Source organism: Miniopterus schreibersii, assembly GCF_964146895.1.
Source record: "Miniopterus schreibersii genome assembly, chromosome: 14".
Taxonomy (NCBI): domain Eukaryota; kingdom Metazoa; phylum Chordata; class Mammalia; order Chiroptera; family Miniopteridae; genus Miniopterus; species Miniopterus schreibersii.
In genome coordinates this window covers 29338003-29364715 of record NC_138114.1, presented here as the reverse complement: position 1 = coordinate 29364715, position 26713 = coordinate 29338003, and the positions used below count along the sequence as shown (strand labels likewise).

At 35.0% G+C, this 26713-nt stretch overlaps 1 protein-coding gene across 1 annotated transcript in view; it reads right to left on the bottom strand.

Annotated features, from left to right (window-relative positions):
• Nucleotides 1-26713, bottom strand: part of PCDH15 (protocadherin related 15) — a 904849-nt gene that overhangs the window by 63703 nt on the left and 814433 nt on the right. The window contains exon 29 of the mRNA XM_081159054.1: nt 13157-13284. Coding sequence (XP_081015180.1) covers nt 13157-13284 — 128 coding nt within the window. The remainder of the gene's footprint in view (nt 1-13156; nt 13285-26713) is intronic.

Genomic DNA, 26713 nt, shown 5'->3' with positions numbered 1-26713 from the left:
AATTTTTAAAACTCTACTGAATATACAGTGCTACAGTGAAACTAATGATCACAAAATAGTACCTTTAGTATAGTTAAAGTGACACTAATTGTAAAGGAGACTGTATTTACAGATTGCAATTGTGCTATTTGCACATGAGAAAACAAAATCTGTCTCCTTGGATATATGTAAACTGCAACATTTTAATATAAAAACACATTTCACACAAAAAAGTTGCTCTCCACAATGTCCTTCATTTAAATTGGTGGTGTTTTAGAACTCTCTCTGCTCTTTCTCTCTGGCTCTTTGTGTGTGTGTTCTGGGGGGTTATATATATAATATACATATATATATTATACACACACATATACACATACATATTATACATACATATATATTATATATATAGTTTATTTTATAACAATGTATTTTATGTCTATATACATCATTTAACAAATTTTCTAAGAAGAAATAGCTGTAACACTAAACTAAAATTCCTGTGAAATAATATTTTGTTGGATAAAATTCTAAAAATAATTAACTTCAAAACATTATACTATAAAGCAGGGTAGAGTGACCATTATTAAATTCCACCTTGAGATAATATAGAAAAATATTTGTATTCCCATTATTTTTATTTTTGAGAACCATGGATGAATTATAATAATTTATTAATCTATATTTGAAAAATTATTAAAATATTTTTGTTTTCCCTTTCAAGTTTTTTGAATAATTTCAATCTAATTATTCTTGCTGTGCTATTTGCAAAGATGAAAAGTTGTAACAGCTTTAATGGCCAGTAGTCTTTTATTTCTAGTTTTATTGAGAAATAATTGACATGTATCACTGTACAAGTTTAAAGCATACTGTATGATGGTTTGATTTACAAATATTGCTAAGTGATTACCATAATAGGTTCAGCCAATAGTCTTGTATAATGATTTTATTACATCTTGCTTATTAGAGAAATATCAGAAAATTCAAATTAACAAACTCTATAAGTATATCCATTTGTAGTCATTAATATCTTTATAGTATATATTATATATCATTTTATTTATAATGTATATAAAAGGATATATAGATATTTTTTGTAACCAGAATTATATGTTTATGGCTTCATAATATACTATTTTCAGTTATGAAATAGGCATTGAGCTATTTGTTTATTTCAAACAAAAGAGTATACTTCTATTTCAAACAACACACAATAGTAAAAATAAAATTTAAAATTATAAGAATAAAGTAGAATTATTTTTTAAAATAGAAATATTTTTTAAAGGATATGTAAATTCTATAAATTCTAATAAAACCACTCCATGAAAGGCAAAAATTACCAAAACTTGATAACACTTACATTTAATAAAACTGCTAGTGTTTATTTGTTTTGGCCAAAAAAAAAATAGCGTTGGCCAACCTGCTCTAATCTACAGAGTTCTTTAGCCAATGAAGAACTGGTATTGACAATGATCATGATGATTAAATGCAGGTTGGGTGTCAGCACTAAAAAAAGTAGACAGAAGACAATAAATAGAAGATTGTGTTCAAGAAAGATCTGGGAAAAGAAAACAGATGCTCTGAGTGTGTACCCAGTGTCCTGCACTGCGCTAAACACTTTAGGAACAGAGTGTCATTTACTTTTCTTAACTGCTACATAGAAAGAACAAAAACCATTCTGTAGATGTCATTCTTGAACCGCAGAAGACTTGATAAATGACCCCCCATTACACAGTTAGAGAGCAGACCCTGTAATCTTTGACTCAAGGCCATACCAGATTTCCCAATAAGCTAACTGTACCAAGAAGTATGTGGTAGGCTAAAAATTATTCCTAGGTTCATCGGTTCAAAGAAGGCTGGCACCTGTATTGAACAGATAGATTTCATTAAGAACTGCCATCTAATATTTCTCATTGTTTTCCCTCTTGTGAAGATACTATAGAGACCAGTAGGAATTAAATTAAGAAAAGTAGTTTCATCTTTACATCTCTCACTTGGACAAAGCAGAAAACAAACAGTGGCAAGAAACAGAAGTATTGAAAGAGAATTCAATGTTTGAATTGGATTTAGTGCTAATCAAACCCGTATAAACATAGGTGAGATTACACATTTTCATTGTGTTCTTTTCCTGTCTCATTAGTTATTCCTAATTTTCATTATGATTATTAACATAACATTAATATTCCCAGGAGGTGCCAGAAAAGATTATGTGTAATGCTGTGAATCATTAAAGATAGAGGAAGAACTGCTTCATTTTTCAACTTTTTTACAGATAATTCCTTTTCTAATCTTGAAAGATAAATTTTCCACTGTTCAGAACTTTCTATTAATACTTTTTCTTTGAAAAATGGCATTTTTTTTTACCATATCTATCTGCAAAGGGAAATTTAAGGGATCTTGTTTACATCCTGAAATTGCTGGCCTTTTTATAGATAGCTTTATTACAGTTTGTTCTGAAAAATCCTATTTAAGAAATTTTACTGACTTGTTGATTATTTTTAAATTTTATTTGAGAGAACCTCAAGACCTTTTTCCCCAGATGTAACTTAATTACTAGAAGATAACCTCATTTAATTTTATGGCTTGTTATGGTATGGTGAGATAAAGACCGAAAACCCCAATATACCCTTTAAAAAATATTCTTTTAAAAATGTTCTCTGGATAAGTTGATGCTGGTACTACCTGAAAGATGAAATTTCTCCTAGCTGTGCTGTCAGGGTTTATTTCTCAGAACCTCACACTGTATATACAGAAATTATTTTTTTCTTAAATTTGTTACAGCTTCCTGAAAGGGAAATAAGCCATCAATAACTATTTACAAAGAGAATATGTACAAAAATGCTCATAACCATGTTAAGATAATACCAGTTATTTAAAACACATAAATATGTTTCATACATGTCAATTGGATCATTGTTGATATAAGAGAACTGTATCATTTGAAATATACAAGTTGAAATAGTTAAACTGATTATTTCTCAAAGGGATAATATTTTAGTGAAAATAATACACTGAAAATTATTTCAAGGAGAATTTTTCTAGTCATCACATAATGGAGGAAACTATTCCTACGTTAATTTCTTATAAAAATTAACTTTTCTTATAAACTGTCTTATTTTTCTATTAAGAATACAAATTAATATTCTGTGTTGATACTAAAGGTGAGTTCTAAAGAGACAGGCCCACAATTTGGTTTCAAGGGCAATGACATCTGAACACTCAATAGAATTGTTTTTTTAATCATTTATATGCATTATGCATGCTGAATTAAGAACATTTTGAGTCTGAGATTACTATTACTGGTAAAAAGAACTATTCAGATGAAATAACTAACAACGACTGTGAAAATTTATTGAGAGATTCCAGGGATCTAGGCACTGTACTCAGTGCTTTATAGGGTTTTGTTGTGTTGTTTTTCCCACCCCATTTATATTCATAAGAACTTCATTAGATAGTATTGTCATCACTTCTAGGCCTGATGCTTACAGAGTTTAAGAAACTTGTCTAAGGTTACCCAGCCCAGTAGTGGTTAAGTAATAAAAACCTAGTTTGTCTTCATCATTATGTTTTTGAAAAAGAGATAGATATAGATTTAAATATTATACCTTTGTTTTTATGGCCTTTATGCTTTGTACTCATTAACCTTATTTTTTATGATCTTGGGATTTAGCATATTCATAACATTTGATTAAACTTTAATCAATATTGACTTAAGTGAGAAGCTCCCTACTTCCCTTAGTAATTTCCCTCATGACAGGAGGAGAAGGAGCTACCATTCATTTCCTGCCCACAGATGTGCCCTTTTTTATTTTTATTGTTTTGCACCTTTGGTCCCAGCCTCATCTCACACTAATTTTTGCTCTAACCCCAAACAGTAAACTCACAAAGAGCCTCTTCCTTAAAGCGGATTGTCTCAGTGTCACCAGGCCTTGCCCTGTTCAGATGCTTCCGAGTCCTGTGCTGGCTGTGCTCCGGGCCCATGGCCAGGGCTGTCCAGCTCTGAGAGGCTCACGGTTCTCCTGTGACGCCTGTTCTTTGCTGAGTGCCTAATTCCTTCTCCCACGTGGATCTTCTAAGGCTTCAACTTGTTCCCTTTCACTTACTGCTCTTGTGAATGCCCCATAGCATAAAACAGCAGTGCTCAGGTGTCCTGCAAGGATTTGTCCATTTGTTTCTGACCTGTGACTATCATTACAGTGTTTTCAGCTCAAAACCTCATCATTCTGGCTTACAATTCTGGATTCTGAAAGCAAGACCCAGATAGCCCTAGCCAGTTTGGTTCAGTGGTTAGAGCGTCAGCTCGTGGACCGAAGGGTCCCAGGTTCTACTCAGGCCAAGGGCATGTACCTCTGCTGCAGGCTCGATCCCCGGCCCTGGTTGGGGCGAGTGTGGGAGGCAACCAATCCATGTCTCTCTCACATCAATGTTTCTCTCTCTCTCACTCCCCCTTCCACTTTTTTTGAAAAGCAATGGAAAAAATATCCTCAAGAGAGGATTTAAAAAAAAAAAGAACCAGATAAACCCATGTGCTTGTCCATCCTAATGTGTAATGTGGATTCTTTCTGCCAGCCCCATCTTACTGCCATGTCTCAGTCACCGCCACCAAGAACATAATGCTCCATTGTCCCAAAACACACTTTCCAGCTAGGAATCATAAGAAAACTATGTGGCATTATTTCACCAAGCATTAAAAATAGATAATTCCTAAATATTAACTAAACAGAAGACTAATGAAACTATGACTCCTCCATTTCTGTCAGAATTATTTTATTGTTATATCTTCCAATAAGAATAGCTTAAAATCACCAGAAATTTGATTAAACTTCCCTTTGTTTCTATGTATTTAGAGTTTTATAAACATTTCAAAATTTTTATTTTTATCTTTCAAATTATATCTCTGGAAGTAACTAGCATCTAGATCAAGGAATTGAGCATTATAAGTCTCCTTCCCCAAATAACAACTATCTGATTGGATTAGTTTTTTCCTATTTTGGAACTTTATATAAATGGACTTAGAAAATCTGTATTTTTTTTTCTGAATTCATTTGCTCACATTATATTTTTGAATTCCATCCATGTCATTGCTTGTAGCAATAATAAATTCATTTTCATTGTTCTGTAGAATTTCACTGTACAAATACACTATAATTAATGTATTGTATGTACTGTTAATGGACATTTAAGTTATTTTTAGTTTTTATATTACAAGTAGTGCATATGTCTGCAAATAGCAGATTTTTTGTACATATTTTTGTGAGCATATGAGTGCATTTCTGTTCGGTAAATACTTAGGAGTAAAAATTCTGAGTAAGGGGATATGCCTACGTTCACACCTCATAGATGATGTCAAACCATTTTCCAAAATGTTGTTGTGGTTTATTTTGCAATTCCCTAGTTTTAATAAAGTTGATTGCCCCTTTTTCCATTTTTGTCAACTCTTATATCCTCTTTATGAGGTGCCTCTTCCAGTCTTCCAGTCTTATTCCTATCTTTTTACCTTGGATTTTTTTTTCATTCATCAGTTTATTAGAGCTCTTTATATACGGGGGAGATCTTTGATGTTAGGTTGTAGCGTATCTTGGGTTCATTGGCTTCAGGTGGTAACAAAGTATTTCAAATTACTGTGAGCCTCTTGACCTTGTCTTCTTATAGATTACTGAGACAAGAAAGGGCCTACACTGTCTAGGAAAAAATACCTTGGGACAAATAAAATGAAACATATACAAAAGAGATACAAGTTTACAAAAACTAGTGTAGCTACCACATCAAGTTTCAGGATCCACTTGATGGAGGTCTCTAGAGTTTCATTATTTCTAGTTATCAGAATATTTTTTTCTTGAATCCAGACATTTCTGTGTCTGTTTTTGAGAAAGTCTCTTTGTAATTTTCAGATGTACTGTGATTTATGAACTAACCAATATAAATTATATTTTTGCTTTGTACATAATCTTGCTCCAGGCTTGCTGATTTTAATTACTGTAAATTAATTAGGGCTACTAGGGAGAGTCACCCATTCTTATGACTTACTTGGAATTAAAATTTCTTCATAATACATTTTAAAGCAATTTAGTAATGTATTCTTTGTATTGGCACTATTCATAGGCAGTTCAAAATTAAAATATAGTTAAAGAAGTATGAATAAAACCTTTTTGGAAAGCTCATTTAAATCATTTTTGCTTAAGATTGGTGTTATATGTCTCCTGTGTCAGGTCAATTCAAAGCAAAGTTAAATGGAATTTTAAGAAATTACAGGGCATTTTCAGACAAAAGTAATTCTTATTTGCCTGAATTATCTTTGGGATTATGTGTTGCAATGCTACACTGGGGAAACACATACTAAACCCTCCAAATGTGCTGGCACTGTTTTCCATCAGAGTCACATCGGTGGGTGTAGGAGCAAATAGTACTGCTCTCTGCATTGCTAACCTTGCCTATTTCTACACTTACTGTACTGAGGGAAATTCGCATCCTCTAACTGTGGCTGTGACTTTTTCTCTCAACATCATCATTCTTCTAAAACCCCTGTCACCCTTTCATTCTTATTTTTAAAATGTGATAGAAAATTTAATATCTGTGAGTGAGAACTCTCCATTCCTTAATACTTTTAAAAACTATTATTTTCTTTAGTCCATACATTTAAATCTGGCTTCTTTAATAACTCAAGGTTTCAATGTTCATTGTCTTTTTGACTTTTTGTAGACATCAAGTCAACATTTTAATTCAACTTTTCTGATGCTGAGTTTTTTATATTTACAACTTGTGGAAGGAGAGGTTAATCCTTATTGCATTAACTTCTGGAAATATATCTTCATAATTCAGAGATTTTTAAAATTAATCTTGATCATATTTTATATCTCTCTATATTTTCATTAAATTAGGCAATTAGTTGCAGTAATAAATATTGACATGCAATAAACTGGAAAAGTTGGATAATAAATTGAAAGGTGTTTCTAAAACCAGACCAGACTTGCTACCTTAATAAAGGAGACCATAATTCACAGAGCACATCTCATTTTAAAAATCACTTGGTTGCCTTGTTAATTATGTCCTAATTTTTCATACAAATTTAATATGTTCTGTTATTTTCTGCCAACATTCTTTTTCTGGCAAGATTGCACTCCTCACTTTCCATGGGAAGTGACATAATCTAGAGATTGCAAGAACAGGCCTTGAACAAAGATAAATCTAACTCTGAATTCTGTCTTTGCTGACTGAGTGATATGTGGAACGTTATTTAACTTTCCGTGTCTTCATTTTTGCAAGAATACAATAAGGAAGAGTTGCACCTACCTTGTAAATAAGTGTTTTATTTTATTTGTTGCTTGCTTGCTTATTTATTTAAATAAATTCTGTAAGCTAAAATAAGTAAAGGGCTTTACATAGTGCTCAGAAAAATAATATTCACAAATAAATGGCAGCTGTTATTATTGGTAAGTAATAGTCATTGATTAATAGTTTTCAAAGGCCCAAGAGGAACAAAAAGGTTAATGTTCAGAGGCTTAGCTTAATTTTCCTTATCTCACACAGAAAATCATGAGGAATGTGACAAACATACATGGCTTTTCAGCTTTGCTTTTATTGGCCGAGTCGTTGCTTTTTAAAAAATTCTTCCTATATTCTGGATACTGTTTTACGAGTTTCTAAAAAACTGTATGTTGCAAATATTTGCTTTTAGCATATTGCTTCTCTTTTAATCATTAACAGCACCTTTGTTTTAGTGGTCTGTTATTGGGATGTAACCAAATTTATCAGTCATCTTTCATTAGCATGGACACTTCAGTTAGTGATATGCAGCTCGTAGCCTGCCCCCAAAGAAGGGTGGATCGGAATTTTCCGGGGGATCCCGACATGGACTCCTTGCAGGCTGAGGAGGGGGCTGGTTATGGGCCCACAGGGAGCCTCGCCGAGAAACTGTTGCAACTGGTACTGGTATGAGTGATGTGTTGGCAGATATTTACTTCTGAATCTGAATGTGAGGTTCATATTCAAACCAACTTAAGAAAAATAGATACCACTGTAAAATAACAGCTTTGAATAGATCAGTTTACATATTTGTTCAATACTGGTGATGCCCACCCCACACCACTGGTAGTTTTCTTTTACTGTGCTAAAATATATATCACATAAAATTTACCATTTTAGCCTTTTTTTATTCCTCACCTGAGGATATTTTTTCCATTGCTTTTCAGAGAGAATGGAAGGAGGAGAGAGAGAGAGGGAGACATGCACGGAGACGGGGCAAGGGAAGGAGCCTGCAACCAAGGTACGTGCCCTTGCCCAGAATCGAACCTGACACCCTTCAGTCTGAGGGCCAACGCTCTAACCACTGGGCAAACTGGTTAGGGCCACATCCATTGTTTTTAAGTGCGCAGTATAGTTACATTAAACACAGTCACACTGTGCTGCAGCCTCACTGCCATTCATGTCTAAGCTTTTTCATCTTCCCAAAGTGAAATTTTGTACCCATTAAACGGCAACTCCTCAGTCTGCCCTCCCCATGACCCCTGTCTTTATGAGTCTGACTGTTCTAGGAACCTCATACAAGTGGAATCATATGGTATTTGTATGTCTGTGTCTGGCTTATTTCACTTAGCATAAAGTCTTCAAGTTTTATCCATGATGTAGCATATTTTAGATTTTTTAAAACTAAATATATTCCGTTGCTTGGTTCATCCTTTCATCTGCGAATAGATATATGTTTCCACGCTTAGCACTGTGAATAATACTTCTATGAACAGTGATGTACAAACACCTGTTCAAGACCCTGCTTTCAGTTCTTTTGGATATATATATATAAGGGCGATGCTTATGACTGATGTTAATTCTTATATTAAAGGCTGAAAAGAAATATTACCATTTAATGTTTTTCTCTCTCTTCCTGCAATTAAAATGACTTATTGCTTTTGACCAATGAAAATCAGTTTGCTACATTCAGTTGTGAGAGAGATATCAATATTAAACTATAGTAACTATAGGGGGTATTTCCAAATTAATTCTTTTAACCCAAGAATTGCTCTAACATGACATGAACATTCAAATTTTTGAGCCAGAAACCAAATGACTACAGATCTTTATAAATGAAACCCTTGTTTATTTACTTTTTGGGGTCTAGTTTACTAAAATGTTAACTCTATAACAGCAGAGAGACAGTTTGTTTTGTTTGCCTCTATTTTCAGCACACACTAGGAACACAGTATACATTTTTTGAAATGAACTTTCAAGTCTCTAAGCATATTAGATGCGCCACCTCAGAGCATATATAAACAACTATCTTTTACTCTCATTTATAATGGATCATTCATTTCCATAATGCTCTCATTGGGTTGCCTTTTCCCCAACAAATTCTTAATAATACCCTTAATCAGTATCCATATTTTAAGCAAGTAAGAATAGTTTTATTCTTATCTTTTATTCTACTGATATGTCTTAGTCAATTCTACAATATGTCTCCTAGTCCTACATATAACACAATTTTAAATTTTAAATTTACCATTATGCATTTCATGATAAACTGAAAAAATTAACTTGCATGCACGGTAGATGAAATATTACATTACCCCAACATTATATAGTAAGTGATATAAAAGCCTCCTTTATAATCCTGGGCTGCTTCCCTGTGTTTTAAATCATCTTTCCATCAAGCTCCAGAGCTTGGCTGGCCCTGATTCAGGGCTGTTTCCAATAAGATTTTTGCTGCTCTAAGTATGAATAGAGGACTGTTAACTCACTTTTACTCTGATTAAATTTGGAAAGGGGGAAGATCACAGGCTTCAAGGCTAAAGGCAGCATTTGCAAATGCTCACCATTTAAAGATTTATTTCTCTCATAACCTCCTAAGGTACCTGCCTCTTATCCCTGCTCCACAAACACACTGCCCTGTTTCGTGCAGGCTTGGCTCATTGTGCTTCCCCTGCTTGGGCCACCCTCCTCATTTGACATTCGCTGTGTAAATCCAACTACCCTCCCGTGCTTACAAATTCTTTTCCCTCCAGGAAACCTTTCATGTTCTTTTACCAATTGAAATGTCTCCTTCCTTACAATTCACATGGCAATCTGTGGTTTCCTAATTGAGTTACCATAGCATATACTTGCATCAATACACCGCTAAACTCTTATCTCTTTCTCTCTCCTCCAACTCACATAGAATATCACACTGCGTGAAACTGGTTTCCTGGGAAACACCCCCTTCCCCAGCCTGCATACCCACCGCTTCACTGACGGGAGGAATGTCTGCTGAGCTCTCAGCAGTCCTGGAGAAACCATCAACCCCATCCTGTTCACTCGTCGCAAGGAACCCTGTGTTCACTCTAAGACATCCCTCATCACACATACTTACTTCTCCCTATGTAGCTCTTTACACATCTTAATACGACTCACCAAGCTTTCCTGGGACCCCTGGAATTCATGGGCTCGCACTGTCAATATCTCCTAAATATTTAACCTTCTCTCTAAATAGGAATGGTGCTTTCTGATCCCCCCCACGCTTCCCCTTCCCTCCATACAAGACACTGCTTTCTGCAGCGTCTCAAAGAGAGGTCTCCACACTTTACGTAGGACAGAGCTCAGGGGTAGATACATGGCAGGTGTCTTTCCGTCTCTGAATTGCTGCTTCTAGAACATTATTCCGTCTCTTCGGTCACCTTCTACCAATTGCTCTGAAGTAAATGCCATCATCAGATTATATCACCCACTAAATTCTCTTGCTACCACCATCTACAGACTTCTTTAATGATCCCCTTTATTAATGGAACATTTTAGCATTTGGCTTATTGTTTTTTCCTCCACTACAATATATTCTTAATATCGTATGTGGTCATATAAAAATCCACATAGGCTCCTGGCCAGCGTGGCTCAGTGGTTGAGTGTCCACCTATAAGCCAGGCAGACACGGTTCGATTCCCGGTCAGGGCACATGCCCAGGTTGCGGGCTCGATCCCCAGTGGGGGTGTGTAGGAGGCAGCTGATCAATGACAACTCTCATCATTGATGTTTCTACTCTCTCTCCCTCTCTCTTCCTCTCTCCGAAATCAGTAAAAGCATATTTTTTAAAAACCCACAGGGGTATTCTATTCACAGGAGCATGGGACAGTTGATCACTCCCTCTCTTAACAAACTTTTTCTTTACACAGTGCATGAATTCTGCATTTTCCTAGTGAATTCTCCACATCTTTTGATGAATCTTGTCCTAATCTCTAAGTGCTGAGTACCCAGGAAATAGTCTTTGTTTTTTTTCTGTCTACACCCATTTTCTAGGTGATTTCATCCTGACCAGTGATTTCTTTCCTGAATCTAGATCAGCGTCTCTAACCACCTTGTCAAGAACTATGCTTGCATATTGAGAAAACCTCACCAACACATAATCTCCAAAAATGAACTCTTGATTTCTGCCACCCCAATCATAGGGCGTGGGGGATGGGTTCCTGTTCAGAACAAAAACCTCAGTCATTTTTAAATTTTCTCTAATGCCTCACATAGAATCCATCAGCAAATCCTTTTGGCTATCATATGACTCCCTACCCACTATCTCCTCTGCCTACTACCATGGTTCAAGCTGCTATGAAATCTTGCCTGGAAAGTAATGCATTAGGTTCGGTTTCTACTCTTGTCTGATAACAAACACTAGCTCCCACTCCCAACCCTGCACAACATGCAAAATAACCCCTGTGAACAAAACCGTTCAATGTCCTTCTTTCTACAAACCTCTAGAATAAGTCCCATATTGTAGTCCTGGACCAGATTTCCAATCTTATCTCCAAACGGTCTTTTTCAGCCATGCCCACCTCCAAGCTCCCTCTAGCTTCAGGGACTTTATATTGGAATGCTCACTATGTTCCTTACCTAGGAATCAGCAAGTCTTTCTCTTGACCACATGAACCCATATTAAATAGCTACTGATTTTCTTGATATAGTATTTGTTTTCTCTCTCTCTCGTTTGTATTAGTGGGGTGGTAACTTTTTGTTTGTGTGATTGTTTTTGACTTATTCTACACCCAACATCTAGAACAGTGGACTTACAGTCCTGAAAAAAAAATTTACTGATTGAATGAATGAACTGCGTCAATCAATAGTTAATGGGGCTCAAAGATAAAAGAAGGTAAAAATCACCTCCAAAGGACTGTTACTTGGAAATCATAATGCAGGTTGTTTGGATGCAATGTGGTTGACTTAAAATTTGTGGACCACGTTTAGTTCTAACTGGTGATTCAGATCAGGAGTCAGTGTTCAGCCCTGTGGAAAATTTATTTTGTAAGCACAAGCTTCATTTGCTTGATTGATTTTTCTCTCCCTTAGGGTGTCTAAGGTGATAAAACTATATGCAAAAAGAGCTCTCATCATAGTCTTCCTCGTAATAGGGAAAGGAAGGCAACTGTTCCTGTGCAAAACTATAGGCAATAAGCAGCTGGATTTGTTTGGGGAAACTTGGATTTAATGTGTGTATGTTAATAGCTAGTTTTAAAAATTGATTTACTAAGAACTTCCAGGAAAATAACTGAAATGGAGAATCTAAAATGTTGTAGCTTCTAAACATTTTCCCCAATGCAAGATAATATTTATAAATTTATTTCTTAGTAATAAAATGATTCTGACTTCATGTACTGCCAACCCTTTAAAAAATTTTAAATATAGTTAATAATTAATTAGGAAAAAATGGAGAATTATCAACTCCAGTCTTAGACATTGTATTTTTTTTTTTTATCCTATGCAATTTTTTTTCTGACATATCCAAGTTTTTTAAACTTTTAGTAAAGTACTAAAATTAGTAGTATTGTTTTACATTTATGTAACTAGCAGTGTGAATTTTAAAAATTATTGCAGAAAAATAATTTCAAAATTTATTATATTATTTCTTCTATTAGAAAATGACAATAAAAAAGTATATGAAGAAAGCATACATTTTAATCTCTTATTCAATATAAAACATCATAAATACTGTGTTTCCTTTTTTGTAGTAAAAATAAAAATACAAAAGTTTGCTTAGTATTTGCCTCCTAATTAATCTCTATTTAGTCTGGCTAATTAAAACCTTTTATCTCCAAGTTTAAGACTTTGTTTAAACAGGAATAAGTACTCAGAGCCTACAACATGGTTTTAGTTTACCTGCAAAATTGGTTATAATTTATCTGCAAAATGTAAGCTCTTTGCTTTTACTTTAGGTCTGTATGAATAAATTTTCTCATACCTTAACTCTGAGCACAGAAGCAAACATTCTTGCATCTTCAGATACACCGCCAATGTAGAACTTTTTCTGAAACACTGGGGGATGATCATTTTCATCCTGAATCTCAATATATACCTTAGCTGTATTGCCTGAAGGATAAGAAATAATACATTTTTATTAATGGTTATTCATTAGAAAAAATGTACTGGAGTAAATATTTGTACTTTATTTTTTTCCGAATCAATGGAAATAACAAATCAAAAGTCATTCCTAAATGACATGCCTGACACCACAAAATCCACAAAGGACACTGATAGTGATGTTTCTGACATAAGGCTATGTCGTTGCTATTTCTTTTAATTAGCATGTCCTAGTAATTCATTTTATTTGATTTAATAGGCACTAAAGTATTGCATTCTGCTAATTTTAATGAATCAACTGAACTGTTCATGTTTGCAAACACTTCACACACATTACTACTTCCACAAAAGTGACACAAATATATAAAGACCTTATGAAGTAATAGAAGCTTCCATAAACTAAAATATATATTTTTTCTTCTTAAGTATAAAACTAGCGATGATGTTACTTTAGCTTACAATGTATTACAATGTTTTTTATTTAAGATTAAAAGTAAGCAATGGTCAGATGAGGTGCTTATTTCTGCAAATGGAAAACAAGCTTCATCATGCATCAGAGGCTACCTACCATTCACTGCAAAAGATGCAGCTGGAGAGATGATTGCCATGTAACTCATAAATGCTGGGTTTTGTCATTTAAACAATAGTACATAGGCCATAAAGAATACATTTCATCATCAAATGTTAGAATCTCACCCCTCAACCATCACACCTTTAATCAGCAATGTAGCACTTGTCACTGGTTCAAGAATAACCATTTACAGAACAGATAAAATGAGGGATAAGTGGCTATCATTCTGCAGAGTCGATTCAGATTACAGAAGTATTCTGATGTAGTACTTCAGTGAGCTTGTCTCACGCATTTCAATTTGGATCAACTATATGACAAGGGATCTACAAACGATTTATCACAGACACTCTAATTCTGATGCTTTATCATATCCCCAACCATAACTAATTAACACCAATCTACGAGCACAGTGGGTATATCATGGGTGTTGGCTGAATAAGTGAACGGGAACCTTCATTATCTTAGTGAGAACTTAAAACAGGCTGCTTATTGCTTGCCCTGAGATCAGAGGGACACAAGGGTAAGTCCCAACTAACTATCCCTATCCTGCTGCTACTCATTTCGTTTCTCTCTTATTTATCTCTTTCCCACCATCCTGACTGGGAGAGCTAGAATCGATAGAAAAAAATGTGCTAGGTCAACAGAGAACAGGGCTAATGGCAGATTATGCTTCTCTATCCTCCAGTGCCAGGCTCGGAATGGCACCCTGGTGAGCCACAAACAATCAGAGTTCATCCAAATGAAACCCATTTTCATCTTAGCAGACCATTTTTATCTCTAGAATCAAAGGAGCTAACAGCTCTAAACAATATTTTTGTAGAAAAGTAACCCTAAACTATATCACCTTTCCAACAACTGTTTTCATGTTCTTAATAAATGACCACATTAGTTATGACGATTTGCAGGACTGAAAAGTACAGGTTGGTTTTCAGCTCACTGAAAAGGAATAGATTTATGTTCTGAAGCTTGCCTACTTTTCTCCTGGCACTTTAGAAAATGATCACAAAAGGTTAGGCCCTGGCATAAAAATATCACACCATTAGGAACAATTTGTGCTTTTAGAAATCCTTTAAAAGCTACTATTTCCTTAGGTATTAGTTTTCCCAAAAACTAATGTAAGAGACAGTGTTGTAATTTACAGCAACACTTATGAGCTATATAAAAATATTACATATGTATACATCTTATAAACTCCAGAGAGAGACTGCAGTAAAATAATTATTTAAATATTATTTTAGCAGTCATTAAAACCCCCTGAAGTTAGTATCCATAGAAACATCTAGATAAATATCTATTTACACTATTGATATGCAATGATTGTAAATTTCCTGTAAAATAATTTATCCAACTTTAACAACTCAAGTAAAGATTTTCAAGGTTTTCATTTATAATATACGCCTCTCACAAACAACATTATTATCACATAAGATATCATGATTCCATATTAATTGTGCTTAAGTCTGTATATGTTAAAAAAGTAATACAGAATTTATCCATATTTAATTTAGTGTTTTAAAGAATCCATGAAATAAAAATTATGATAGTATTTCCATGCCCTAAACTACATTAGGAAAGCAAGCACAATTATGAAAGGGTAACCATAGGACACACTTAAGTATCTTTCTAAATTCCTTTTTTTTAAATTTCCATCTGCCAAGTTTGGGCATCTTTAACTTTACATGCATAATACTATTAATACTAGTAACATCTACTTATCTTAATTTTTTAAATTTGTTGTTCTTCTTGCCTCTAACTTCCTTTCAATATGATTATGTGTTAGTCTTCCTTTTGATTTTTTAAAAGTATTTGCCTAAATATTTATTTTATATAATTAAATTTTATTGGAATTGAATATGTGCTGCTGAACTGCATAATTTCTAACTCATCTGCCAGAAAAAGAAGTGGAAGAGAAATACTAGAAATAATACTATAAATATTTTATATATACTCAGTACATAATGCTACTGGGTTCCATTAAGTCTCATCCTGGTCTGTTTTTATACCAAATAACTTTATACTGCTTTCTAAAGGCTTGATACAATTTCATAACTTTGAGTCTTGTGCAATCACAATTTTATTGAAAATGGAAAAAAATCAGCACCAAAGTATGGTTAATAGTATGAATAATGCTTTTTACGTCTATATGAACTATTTGAAATATTTTTTTATTTTAATCATGACTACATGCTCTTAGTGAAAGTGTCCATCCCAGTGCTTTGCACTGCACCCTTGGCCACGGGGACATGTGTGTCCCCACCACCCCTAATCCAACTCTCCCCTCAGACCCTTATGCTGATTGCCAGCTGCTTTAGGTACGGGAGCCCAGCTGTTTTGATGTCACTGCCCAAAGAAGCAGCGTTCTGAGTTTCTAACATTTCTAAAGCTTATGTGGTTTTCTTGCCCTTTCTTAGATCCTAGTCAGCTTTGTGCAAGCCACCAAGTGTTCTTCCAGTAACTTCTTTTTAATGTCGGTCAGTCAGAGGTGGTTCCTGTTGCTTCCAATCAACTAAGCACTCCAAGTACAGTTGGAAATTAGCCCTTTAGTCCATAGGAGAGGATGGGGGCTATACCTCCTGCTTATAGAAAGAGTTTGCTCATTCCCTCCCAAGGTAGCAAAGACATTATAAAATGCAAATTTTCCATTTATTGTTGTAAAATTTAACAAAGTATTGTATTTTGCATCTTCTCCTTTTTGTGTCATGGATGATTACATTATTTTGACCATTCTTGTTGGGAAATACGTGGTCTGTGTTTTTAGTCATACATTGTCTGATTGTCAATCAAGATCAGGGCATTCAAATTTAAAAACTCCAAAAGATGGTATGATGGTTTTTCTAACATGTCCCAATCTAAAACCATTGGTTATGCAAAGAATGTAAAGAAAAACATGTGGAATCCTGTATACAATAATTTAGAGGAGTAGAGGAAGCATTTTTAGTGTATAATTGCTATATTTTAAGTGTCACTCAAACATATTACAGCTAGTAATAACAATAAAAGTAATAGTAATAATAATTATTATTATAGTTTTTACTTGGGTGTTGTGTTAATAAGTTAAGTACTTTGCAGACATCATTTCACTTAAAATTCTCAAACACCCTAAGAGGTATAGTAATATTTATACTGATAAAATGTTGAAGATTCTAGAGCTTAGAGAGGTTATTAAAAACCAAAGATGTGTATGAAACACAGGCCTGTTTGTAACCAAAGCCAGGGATCTTAATTTATTATGTTAAATTTTTAGTTATCTGCCATTTCTCTTCTATTCTCTTAAGGTAATTTTAAATTTGAGCTGTGTCATTGGTAAATAATCTGAGTTATACCATTTTTCTTAATAAATATGTTTTATAAAATTTTCCTATGCCTCTTGTCCTTGAATCTCATATATACCTTAGCATTTATGGAATATCATCTAATAGGAATCTTTTATTAATTAAATTGAACTGCTGGACTGGCTAGAGTATCCAATTGCCTTATCCATTTTAATAAAGCAGAAACATAGCAATCGCTATCAAGGAATTGTGATAGAAAGCATATGCTATAAATAAATAACTGAAAACAGATTTTGAAAATTAAAAGTGACAGCATTTAAAATAATGACTTTCTTTAAATTGTTTGTCTGCAGTTATCTTCAAGATATTACATAGGGGACTAATTAAGTACAAGATATCAAGAGGGAGAAAAACAGGAACAAGATTTATTAACTGAACTTATTAAAGTTCCTGGGGACAAAAAATGCATTAGCTTTGGAAGAAGAATTAACTCCTAGATTTGTGTTTTGAATAATGAGTAAAAAGAATGACAAGCTAAATTTATGTTTTTTATTTCTGAAACAGAAAATTCTCAGCTTTTGCATATATGTTCATGTCCATACATAAATTAAACTGAAATGCATGCCTCATAAAAATATAAAAATTTAGAAATGAAGGAATATTTAAGAACAGACTAAATTATAAATTATCTATTGTGTAGATAAAACCAGGAAATCCTTTATGTGCTATAATTTCTCTGTTTTCTTCCACATACAGGTCTTATCCATTTATTTGACATTAACTGTAGTTACTGTGTGGCCCAACTAAGTGTCATTGAACATGTTTTCTTCGGCTGTAAATTTTCTTGAACATCAGTAACTTTTGAAGTTTTCACTATTCTCTCCTTCTCTTGAAACTCCTCCTTTGGCTAACGGGCCATCATTACATATATTTTACTCCTTTCTTCCATGGGGGATTCACGGCTGTTTCTTTCTCTCATTCACTAAATGAAGGGCTTCTCCAAATTCAGTCTTTTGCTCTTTTCTCTTGTAAGTCTCTCAGAGAGACAGGGCCAAATGGCCCTGGGGGCTCATTAATTTTCTTTTTTGACAGATAAATAAGTAAGTAGGTCATTGGATCTGGGTTAGCTCCGTGGATCTAAACTTCCTCCCCCTGATCCAAGCTGCTTGGCTTCACCAGCTCCCCTGCTTTTGGACATATTTTCTTGACCAGGAAGTTCCCATTTTCACAAGGTCAAGGAGTCTTTCCTTACCTGATTTCAAAATTCCCTTTAAGCATGTGGAGTAGTACTATTTTAAGTCCGCAGCTTTTAGTTCCTTTTATGGTATGTTCAGGTATGTACAAATTAGGGTCTTCTCTCTGTGGGGTATGGAAGCTAGAGAGATGCTTTTTTTATTTGATGCCTTTCTGCTTGATTTCCTCAATGAAACCTTATTTTAAATATATATCATATGATGCTAGTGAGTAATCATTCTATATGATTACTATATGCCCAATCAATCTGTATGCCCAGCCTTGAGTACCCTTAAATATTCAACTCCTTATTTCTAACTATTTTCTAGATTTCATTTATGTTACCCAGGGTCAAAAGTATAAAATTATCCTTGTTTTGTTTTTTTCTCTTCGTGGCCAGTCATCAAGTCCTACATTTCCCCATATTCATGTCTGTTCTATAAGTTATCTTGACTCTACATAATTCTAATTAAGAACAATAGCATTAGTCAAAGAGTAATAATAATTATGAGAGGACCTACAAAGCCATTACCAATCCATGTAATGTAATCAAGGATAATAAATAATATGTGATTTCAGGATCAAAATAGCACAACCCCAGTATCCTATCCTGTACATATATTTTTACTTCAGAATGCAGTTGGTTCTGTTATTTGGCCATATGTTTAGCATTTTATTATCATTTCACATGTTTATCTCATAAAATGTCTTTGTAAATGTAATGCAAGTCACAGTCACTGAGAGGAGTTATCAAATGATGGCTCAATTCATTAGTCCAGGTCAGAAGTACATAAATTTTGGGCAAAGGCAATCATAATAAGATCTAAGGGTAAGTGTAATATGATTTCAATATAAATAATTAATGCCAAAAATGTAAAGTTCAGCAGAACAAGAGGTGACACAATAGCATTTCTTTAATAGAAAACTGATCAAGGCATGGCATTGTGTGGTGGGGAAAATAATTTTCCTTCTATCTTCTAAATTCTTCTGGCTCGACTAATAATCAAATTAACATGAGACAGATTCACAGGAGAAAAAGTGACCAAGTTTCTTATGTATGTACATATGGGGGTTCCACGGGACTATAAGATCTGGAAACAGGTTGGGCAATTAAGGCTTTTATGCCATCCTGAGCTCAGGAGAAGGGGGAGTTGTGGTTTGGGACTTCAAAGGGCAGGAAGGCAATTCACATGGAGCTGAAAAAGTAAATATTTGGTAAACAAATGTTTGCTGGGCCATCTCTAGCAATGGCCCATAGAGGGAATTTTGATCAAATGGGTCTTACTAGGCTCCTCTCTATCACACCTACTTCATATTAAACTACAGGTTTCTATGATAGTAGCACCCTTCTTAGAGCAAGTATTTTATCTAAATTTTTTTTAGGTAGTTAAAGGGAAGGTCAAAGATTTTTCCAGAATCTTTCTTTTCTTAAAATTAACAAGCTTAAAAAAATCGATATCCCAAAATGCATATTTTTGGATGCCAAACTCTGCTTGCCCTCAGCATCAAACATAATTTACTAAGCTAATTCTCCACTGTACAGTCAAAAGAGCATTCACTATTTTCCCCTGAAATAGATCTTCTCCGCCTCCATCCAGACTGTTATCTATACTATTCTCTCCTTCAGGATCTATCTCAAATTTTATCTTCTCTGAAATCACCCACATAGTACCTGGGTTCCTGTGATGGAAACCAGGCAATACAAAATTGCATAATACTGCATCCTTGGCCTTTGACAACTCACAAGCCAGGTGTTTTGTTCCCCACATTACAGGGATAATGGATGATTAAAGAAAGTTTCAAAAATGAGATGACTTTTTAAATGAGCCTTGTAAAATAGGAGTTTATCTGGAAAACAATGAGGGAAGGATATTTTATTATTTTTTATTGTTCAAAATATTACAGATGTCCCTTTTCTCCCCATTGACCCCTTCTACTCTGCCCTACCCTCCTCCCCAGTCCCTCACCACACCAGGTCGGTGTCCATGGGTTGTGCATATATGTATATCAATTCTTTGGTTAATCTCTCCCCCTCCACCCCCCTCCTTCCCTCTGAGATTCCCCAGGAAAGATATTTTAGGAGAAGTAATGCAAACAAAACCAGCAATGTGTACTTATTCCTTGAGATTAAGGAAAAATAATTCAATTAAGGGAAAAAAACTCAATCAATATAGAAACTGAGAAACATGGTGACCTAGAAAATGCCAAGCAGGATAAAGAATTTCACTAAAGTTAAAAAAATGAAAATGTCTGAAGGTTCAGGCGATCATTCTTTCTGTGTGGTACTTTTCCCCATAGTTCTTTCTGTTATTTAAATATAATGTTGAAATGTATTTTTGTCTAGTTAATGGGAATTTTTTCTTTCTTACCATAATCAACCAGGAGAGTTCAGCTGCTTGTTAAGACTAGTCAGAATATGTCACTAAGAGAAAAAAATGTTCACTTTCCATTTGTTATAAGAGATAAAAAGAAATAAAATCAATCTCATAGCTAACTAAATCTTTAGCACAACATTAAAAAGACTAGAGCTGCCTTACTTTATATACTTCATTATGTAACAAGAGACTGCAGAGGGCCAACACTGCACTCATAGACAATTTGAAGAATTAATGTATCTAGCAACAAATTCTGATAATTTTCTTCCACATTTTAAATAGCTAAAATGAATTCTAGGCTTATGTTATACAGATAGTGACTTTAGTTTTCCATTTCTGGAAATGTTGGTATTTCTATAATTTATATGATTTAACAAATTTCATGTCTTTCATGCATAGTTTTGTGTGCATTTAAAAGGGCATAGTTTGCCTCTACTGAAATGGGACTTCATTATCAATCAAATGTTTGCTGCTCTCAGAAACAAAATATAAAATGTTGCAAAAATATCTGTGAGTCAGTGAATGATCTCTATTTTGAATACCATTTTAAATTCAGACTAAAATATCTAAGAAAAGAATTAATTAACTATATTAATTAAGCATAAGTTCCTAAAAATGAAATAATTATATCTCCTGGATGTAGGTCTTAGGTATAAGTTAAGGAGAATCATTTTATGCATTGTTCGACTTTTAAATATTTTATCTTCAATTGCACATGGAAGCAGTAAAAATATTTTCCTCATGAAACATTTTTCCATCATGTTATATATGAAAGAATATGCATTACAATCTATACTCTAAGTATGGCTGATAGCACACCATTGTCATCAGTACCAAATATCAATTTTGGGGTCAATGGGAGACTATTGCCTCAATGCAGTTGGTTTTAGAAATTTATAAATAAAATTTCATAACCATTTTAATTTTACACTTCCAAGCGGAGCTATTTTTCACAATTGAATTGTGACAGATAAATTTTTGTTTTATTAAAAATGTAGTTGTTTCAACTGTTTCTTTTCTGTTGTTGTTAATCCTTACCTGAGGAAACTTTTCCATTTTAGAGAGAGTGGAAAAGAGTGAGGGAAGAAGGGAAGGAGGAGAGAGAGAGAGAGAGAAACATGGATGTGAGGGAGATACATCCATTGGTTGCCTCTCGCACACACTCCTACTGGGGTACTGCCCTTGATGGAGAATCAAACTGTGACCCTTCGGTACATAGGACAATGCTCTAACCACTGAGCAACACCAGCTAGGGCTCAACTGTGTCATTAAATAAGATGCCTAGAGACCAAAAAAATATCATAATGGGCATGATGGTATCAGTTTTCTTAAAGCAGTCTCTAATTTCTATTTTATTTTAATTTAAAAAATATGTCTTTATTGATTTCAGAGAGAGAGGGAGAGAGATAGAAACATCCGTGATGAGAGAGTCATTAGTCGGTTGCCTCCTGCACACTCCCTACTGGAGATCCAGCCCACAACCCGGGCATGTGCCCTGACTGGGAATCCATCTGTGATCTCCTGGATCATAGGTCAATGCTCAACTGTGGAGTCGCACTGGCTAGGCTTAAAGTAATCTCTAATTTTTAAATTAATAAAGTGTGAATAGAGTTTTTAAAACTGTGGCCATATACAGGTGTGGCCCAAAGTATGTTTATAGTTGTGAGTACATAAAACCGAGTTAATTCTTGTATTATTTATTAATTATTGTATCATTTATTTGTATTATAACTGTAAACCTACTTTTGCCTACCGCTATATTTATAGCAGAAATACAAGGTTTTGGACATACCTGGGATTTTAGGACAAAAAGTGACATGTGACATATTACAAGTTGCTATCCAAGTTCATGAAAAATGCTTTTTGTAAGTCAGTTAATCACTATTAAAGAGTCATCAGCATTATTTGTCACAGACCTTCTGTTTGGAATTAGGAAAGCCAAGAAAATGAAATGTGCTGCAAGCTGTACCCTAAAGCAAAACCATAAAACGAATTCAATAGCATGTGAGTTGCTTCACCACCAGTTTAAGGTTCATCTTCATTGTCCTTTTATTCCTGATTAAAGGCGACTTATTGAATCCAAACAAAACGACATTACCTATAGAAAACTATGAGTGTTTTCTTCCACATTTAAAGGCAATTATAATGTTGGCATAAAAGAAAAATTGCACTTCAACTGTAGCATTCCATAACTCAAACCGAGTATGTACAAAAATGCATATTATTACTGTTGTTCTACATAAAAGTACAAGAATATGGATGACTTTGTGGCAGTAATAGTTTTGAAAGTTTTGTTTTCATTCTCACCTGAGAATATGTTTGTTTGTTTGTTTGTTTGTTTTGGAGAGAGGAAGGGGGAGAGAGAGAACTTTGAATGTGAGAGAGAAACATAAATGGGTTGCCTCCCACACCCTCCTGACTGGGGCTCCAACCTGCAACCCGCTGGTGTACAGGGTGATGCGCCAGCCAACTGAGCCACCCATCCAAGGCTGGCAGGGACACTGGTACAAGTTTTTGCAGTTCTCCTGAGCAGAGATTCCCTGAAGCCTCTTTGGGACCAATAACATTCCACTCTAAGCCCAGGAGAGGCTGAGTTGGTCTGGGAAGACAGAGATCACAGACAGCAAGAGAAGACGACTCATCATTTTGAAACAACATATGAGGAACGTTAATGCATTCACTTTTATCTTTCATTCATGAAATGAAGATAATTATCTGATTCAAAAATGATCGTCAACACGGGAGCCAAAGAAAGAAAATGTGGATACCCGAGAGAATGGGAACAGCAGAAGAGAAATAAAAACTGGGAATCTGGAGGGCCAGAGAGTCTGTGTTGAAGAACTTAGAAATCAACACCAACTTTCCAGCTGCACTGGGAGGGGAATCCTCCAAGGCTTTTCAGAGTCCCCACAATATCAAGCAGTGGGAGGCAACGCCAAAGGGCATTTCCACGATTAAAATGGTTTAGTGGCTCCATCAGTTGTAACAACTAAGTAAATTACCACAATAAAGAGGCAACACGTCTGCGACAGCACAGGCATTATGGGTGGTATATACCCTGCATATACCTGGCAGTCAAATCCTTTCATCATCTGGACTTAACGTTCCAGACTCATTCATTGGGCAAATCTTCCTTGACTGTATTTATGTGTTACGCATTTTAGGCTTATGAGGATATGCCAATAAATACAGAAAAAAAACCCCTCATCCTCATGTAGCTTAAATTCATTACAACGTTCTGATGACATCCTGCTCCCCAGCCACACTGGGATGGTATGTTTAATATGGCCATACGGAATAAAACTATAAAAGTCTATTTTTAATTTTCTGTTATCCCTTTTATCTTGCTGATTCCAGGGAGTCTTTTTTTCTGCTGTTGAATGAAAGCTCCAAAGATCCCATGGCTTCTTAAAAAATGGTTCTAGTTTATAAAAAGCACTGTGATCATGATAATCTTTTTGAAATGAAAGATTCTCCGTTCAGGATATTAATCAATATTTTAAATTTTACTTAACGATATAACTTTTCTCCCTTCCCAGCTAAGGTGTATTTCTGGAAACCGGCCTGCCCATGGAGAAGTTGTCAAAGGCTTCCCCTTTCTCTACTAATCACCTCCTCGTGCATTTACTGGCCGCGACTTTCTTTTCAACGCTCAGGCTGCCGTCCTCTGGCACTAGCCATTGAGGAAGAGAGATTGGAAAGGTAGGAAGGGAAGTTTCAACTGAAATAGTGCTATTGTGAAACGGCTGAACATTCTTTGGGTCAGACCTGTCTTTAAAACAGACATTGTCAATAAGACTAACACTTTCAACACTGGCATGCTCTCCTGCAGCAACTTGATTTTGACAGAGCATTTCAATTAATTCTACTTTTCACTCCAGTAGAAATTCCACAGTCCATCCCCAGCTATTGCTTTTTGCATTCCCCTCACTCCTCCAGGTGACCCCACTAATCAGGATCTACAACAACTAGTATTGACTGACGCATGTCCCAAATCTGGAATCTGGGTAACAGTCACAGGCTCTTTGCCTGCATAATTCTATGAGCACAGGCCTATCTTAATGTAACTGTCACCCCCCTCTGCTCCGGCCATCGTCATAGCTTTTCAGCTCTATAGTTTACCCTCTGGGTTAGCTACCAGATCTCAGACATGAATCCGCTCTGCTCCCTAAAACACAGGAACGTAATGGTCTTACTCTAGTTGCCACCATTGCACTCGAGATGGAAGAATATATATTACCGCAACCCCCTTTTCTGGGTTGAGCACGTTGTGAAACTGAAAGCAAATGCAACTTTACAACTTTGTTCCCACGGGAATATTCTGCATGAAATCGTTTCTAAATCTGTTTGTTTGACCTTTTTAATTCTCTTTGGGAGTAAGAGTTTTTAAGGGGGTTAATTGTTGTGCTGTTTGTTCTTATGTTAAGCATCTTTGATAATCTGTATCTATTTCTGGCACATTTCTTTGTAATTTTAGGTCTGTTGTATCTTGGTACTTTTGTTTAAAGTTCCAGTTTAATATTTATTTTTCATCAATTCTAATATGTGCTTCTGTCTCTGGAACTGTCTTTTCAAAACTTTTCTCTTCATTCTTATGAATACAGTTCAAAGGCCGACCCGTTTGAAAAGTCCCCTCTGGTCACTCACGTTGGCTGTTCACTCTCCTCTACTATACTGCACTGAGTGCTGCCACTGGCCATCCCTGTAGGTCCTGAGCCAATAGTCAGTGGTGTGCAAGCCTAGAGTTTGTTGAATAGAAAACAACTTAAGAGATGTGTCTTATTTGTGATTTATTGGGATACATTTTATTTTTACTACTATTATTTTAGCAATACTCTAATGAACTAGTAGGCCAAAAGTACTTAAACTTTCTCTCTATGTTTAGTTATCAATTCTTGGGAAAATTTGCTCTTTTAAAATGTTTTGTTACTTTGGATTTTTTTTTCATAATTCAGTCATTCATTTGATCATGTATTTATCATATTACCCACTACTTCCAAAAGTGATTAATTCAGTTCAAAAGATAAAAGCCAGCAGTTAAGAATGGAAAGAATGTATCTAGGAGACCTGACTAAAAAGATCTAAGGCACTTGAGTGAAAACTTGGTAACAGCTAACACTATGTGAACATCAGAGGACTAAAAAGCTCCCAAATTCATCAACTATGAAACAATTACACTGGTTCAACAAATATTTCAACTATCCTTGGATTCAAATTTGTATTTAAAAATTTGAAGAAATTGATTAAGGTGACAATGTAACCTATGAATGGTGCAGAATCTCCTGTCATCACGAACAGACTGAGCTATGGATAGTCAGGTTCTGGGAGGCATTAGAACTTGAGCATCTGGCACTCCATACATCTTGCTGAGTGTGCCGAAGCTGCAATGTCCAGACATTTTTTAATTTTTTTTTTTAACCTGGGACATAGGATTGTTTATGCAGCTGGCAATTCTGAAAAGGGAGATAATGTTTGCAGAGATGCCTGAGGTAGTCCAGCAATTTACCCCAGAGTCAGAGTCCCTACGTTCAAAGTTCTGTGGTGCACTCCAGTCATGTGCCGGCTTATCTGGCCCTACATTTTGCCTGTGAAGTTTAAAGAATTGAGCCATCAGGCTCATTGCTATGCCGATACTCCTGATAATACTGCCATGAGTAATAAGGTCTTTCTTTTCAGACCCAGGAATTGTTCGTGTTTTATCAACATTCATGGACCTTCAGTGGGTTTATGAGGTTTTTATGGATCTAATCAGGACTCTGGATCTAACTACCAGTTTTTAGGAAATAAAGGAGACAGAGAAAAATATGAAATGAGACATTGAAAATAGTCATCAAAACTCAGGATTTAGAAATCTGGTTTCTTGTACAAGTAAATATTAAGGTGAATAAAACTTTGTGACAGTGGTGAAGCCTATCAATTAAAAGAAATTCAAAAGACATATCAAGCAATGGCAACATGTGGATCTTATTTAGATTCTGATGTGAATA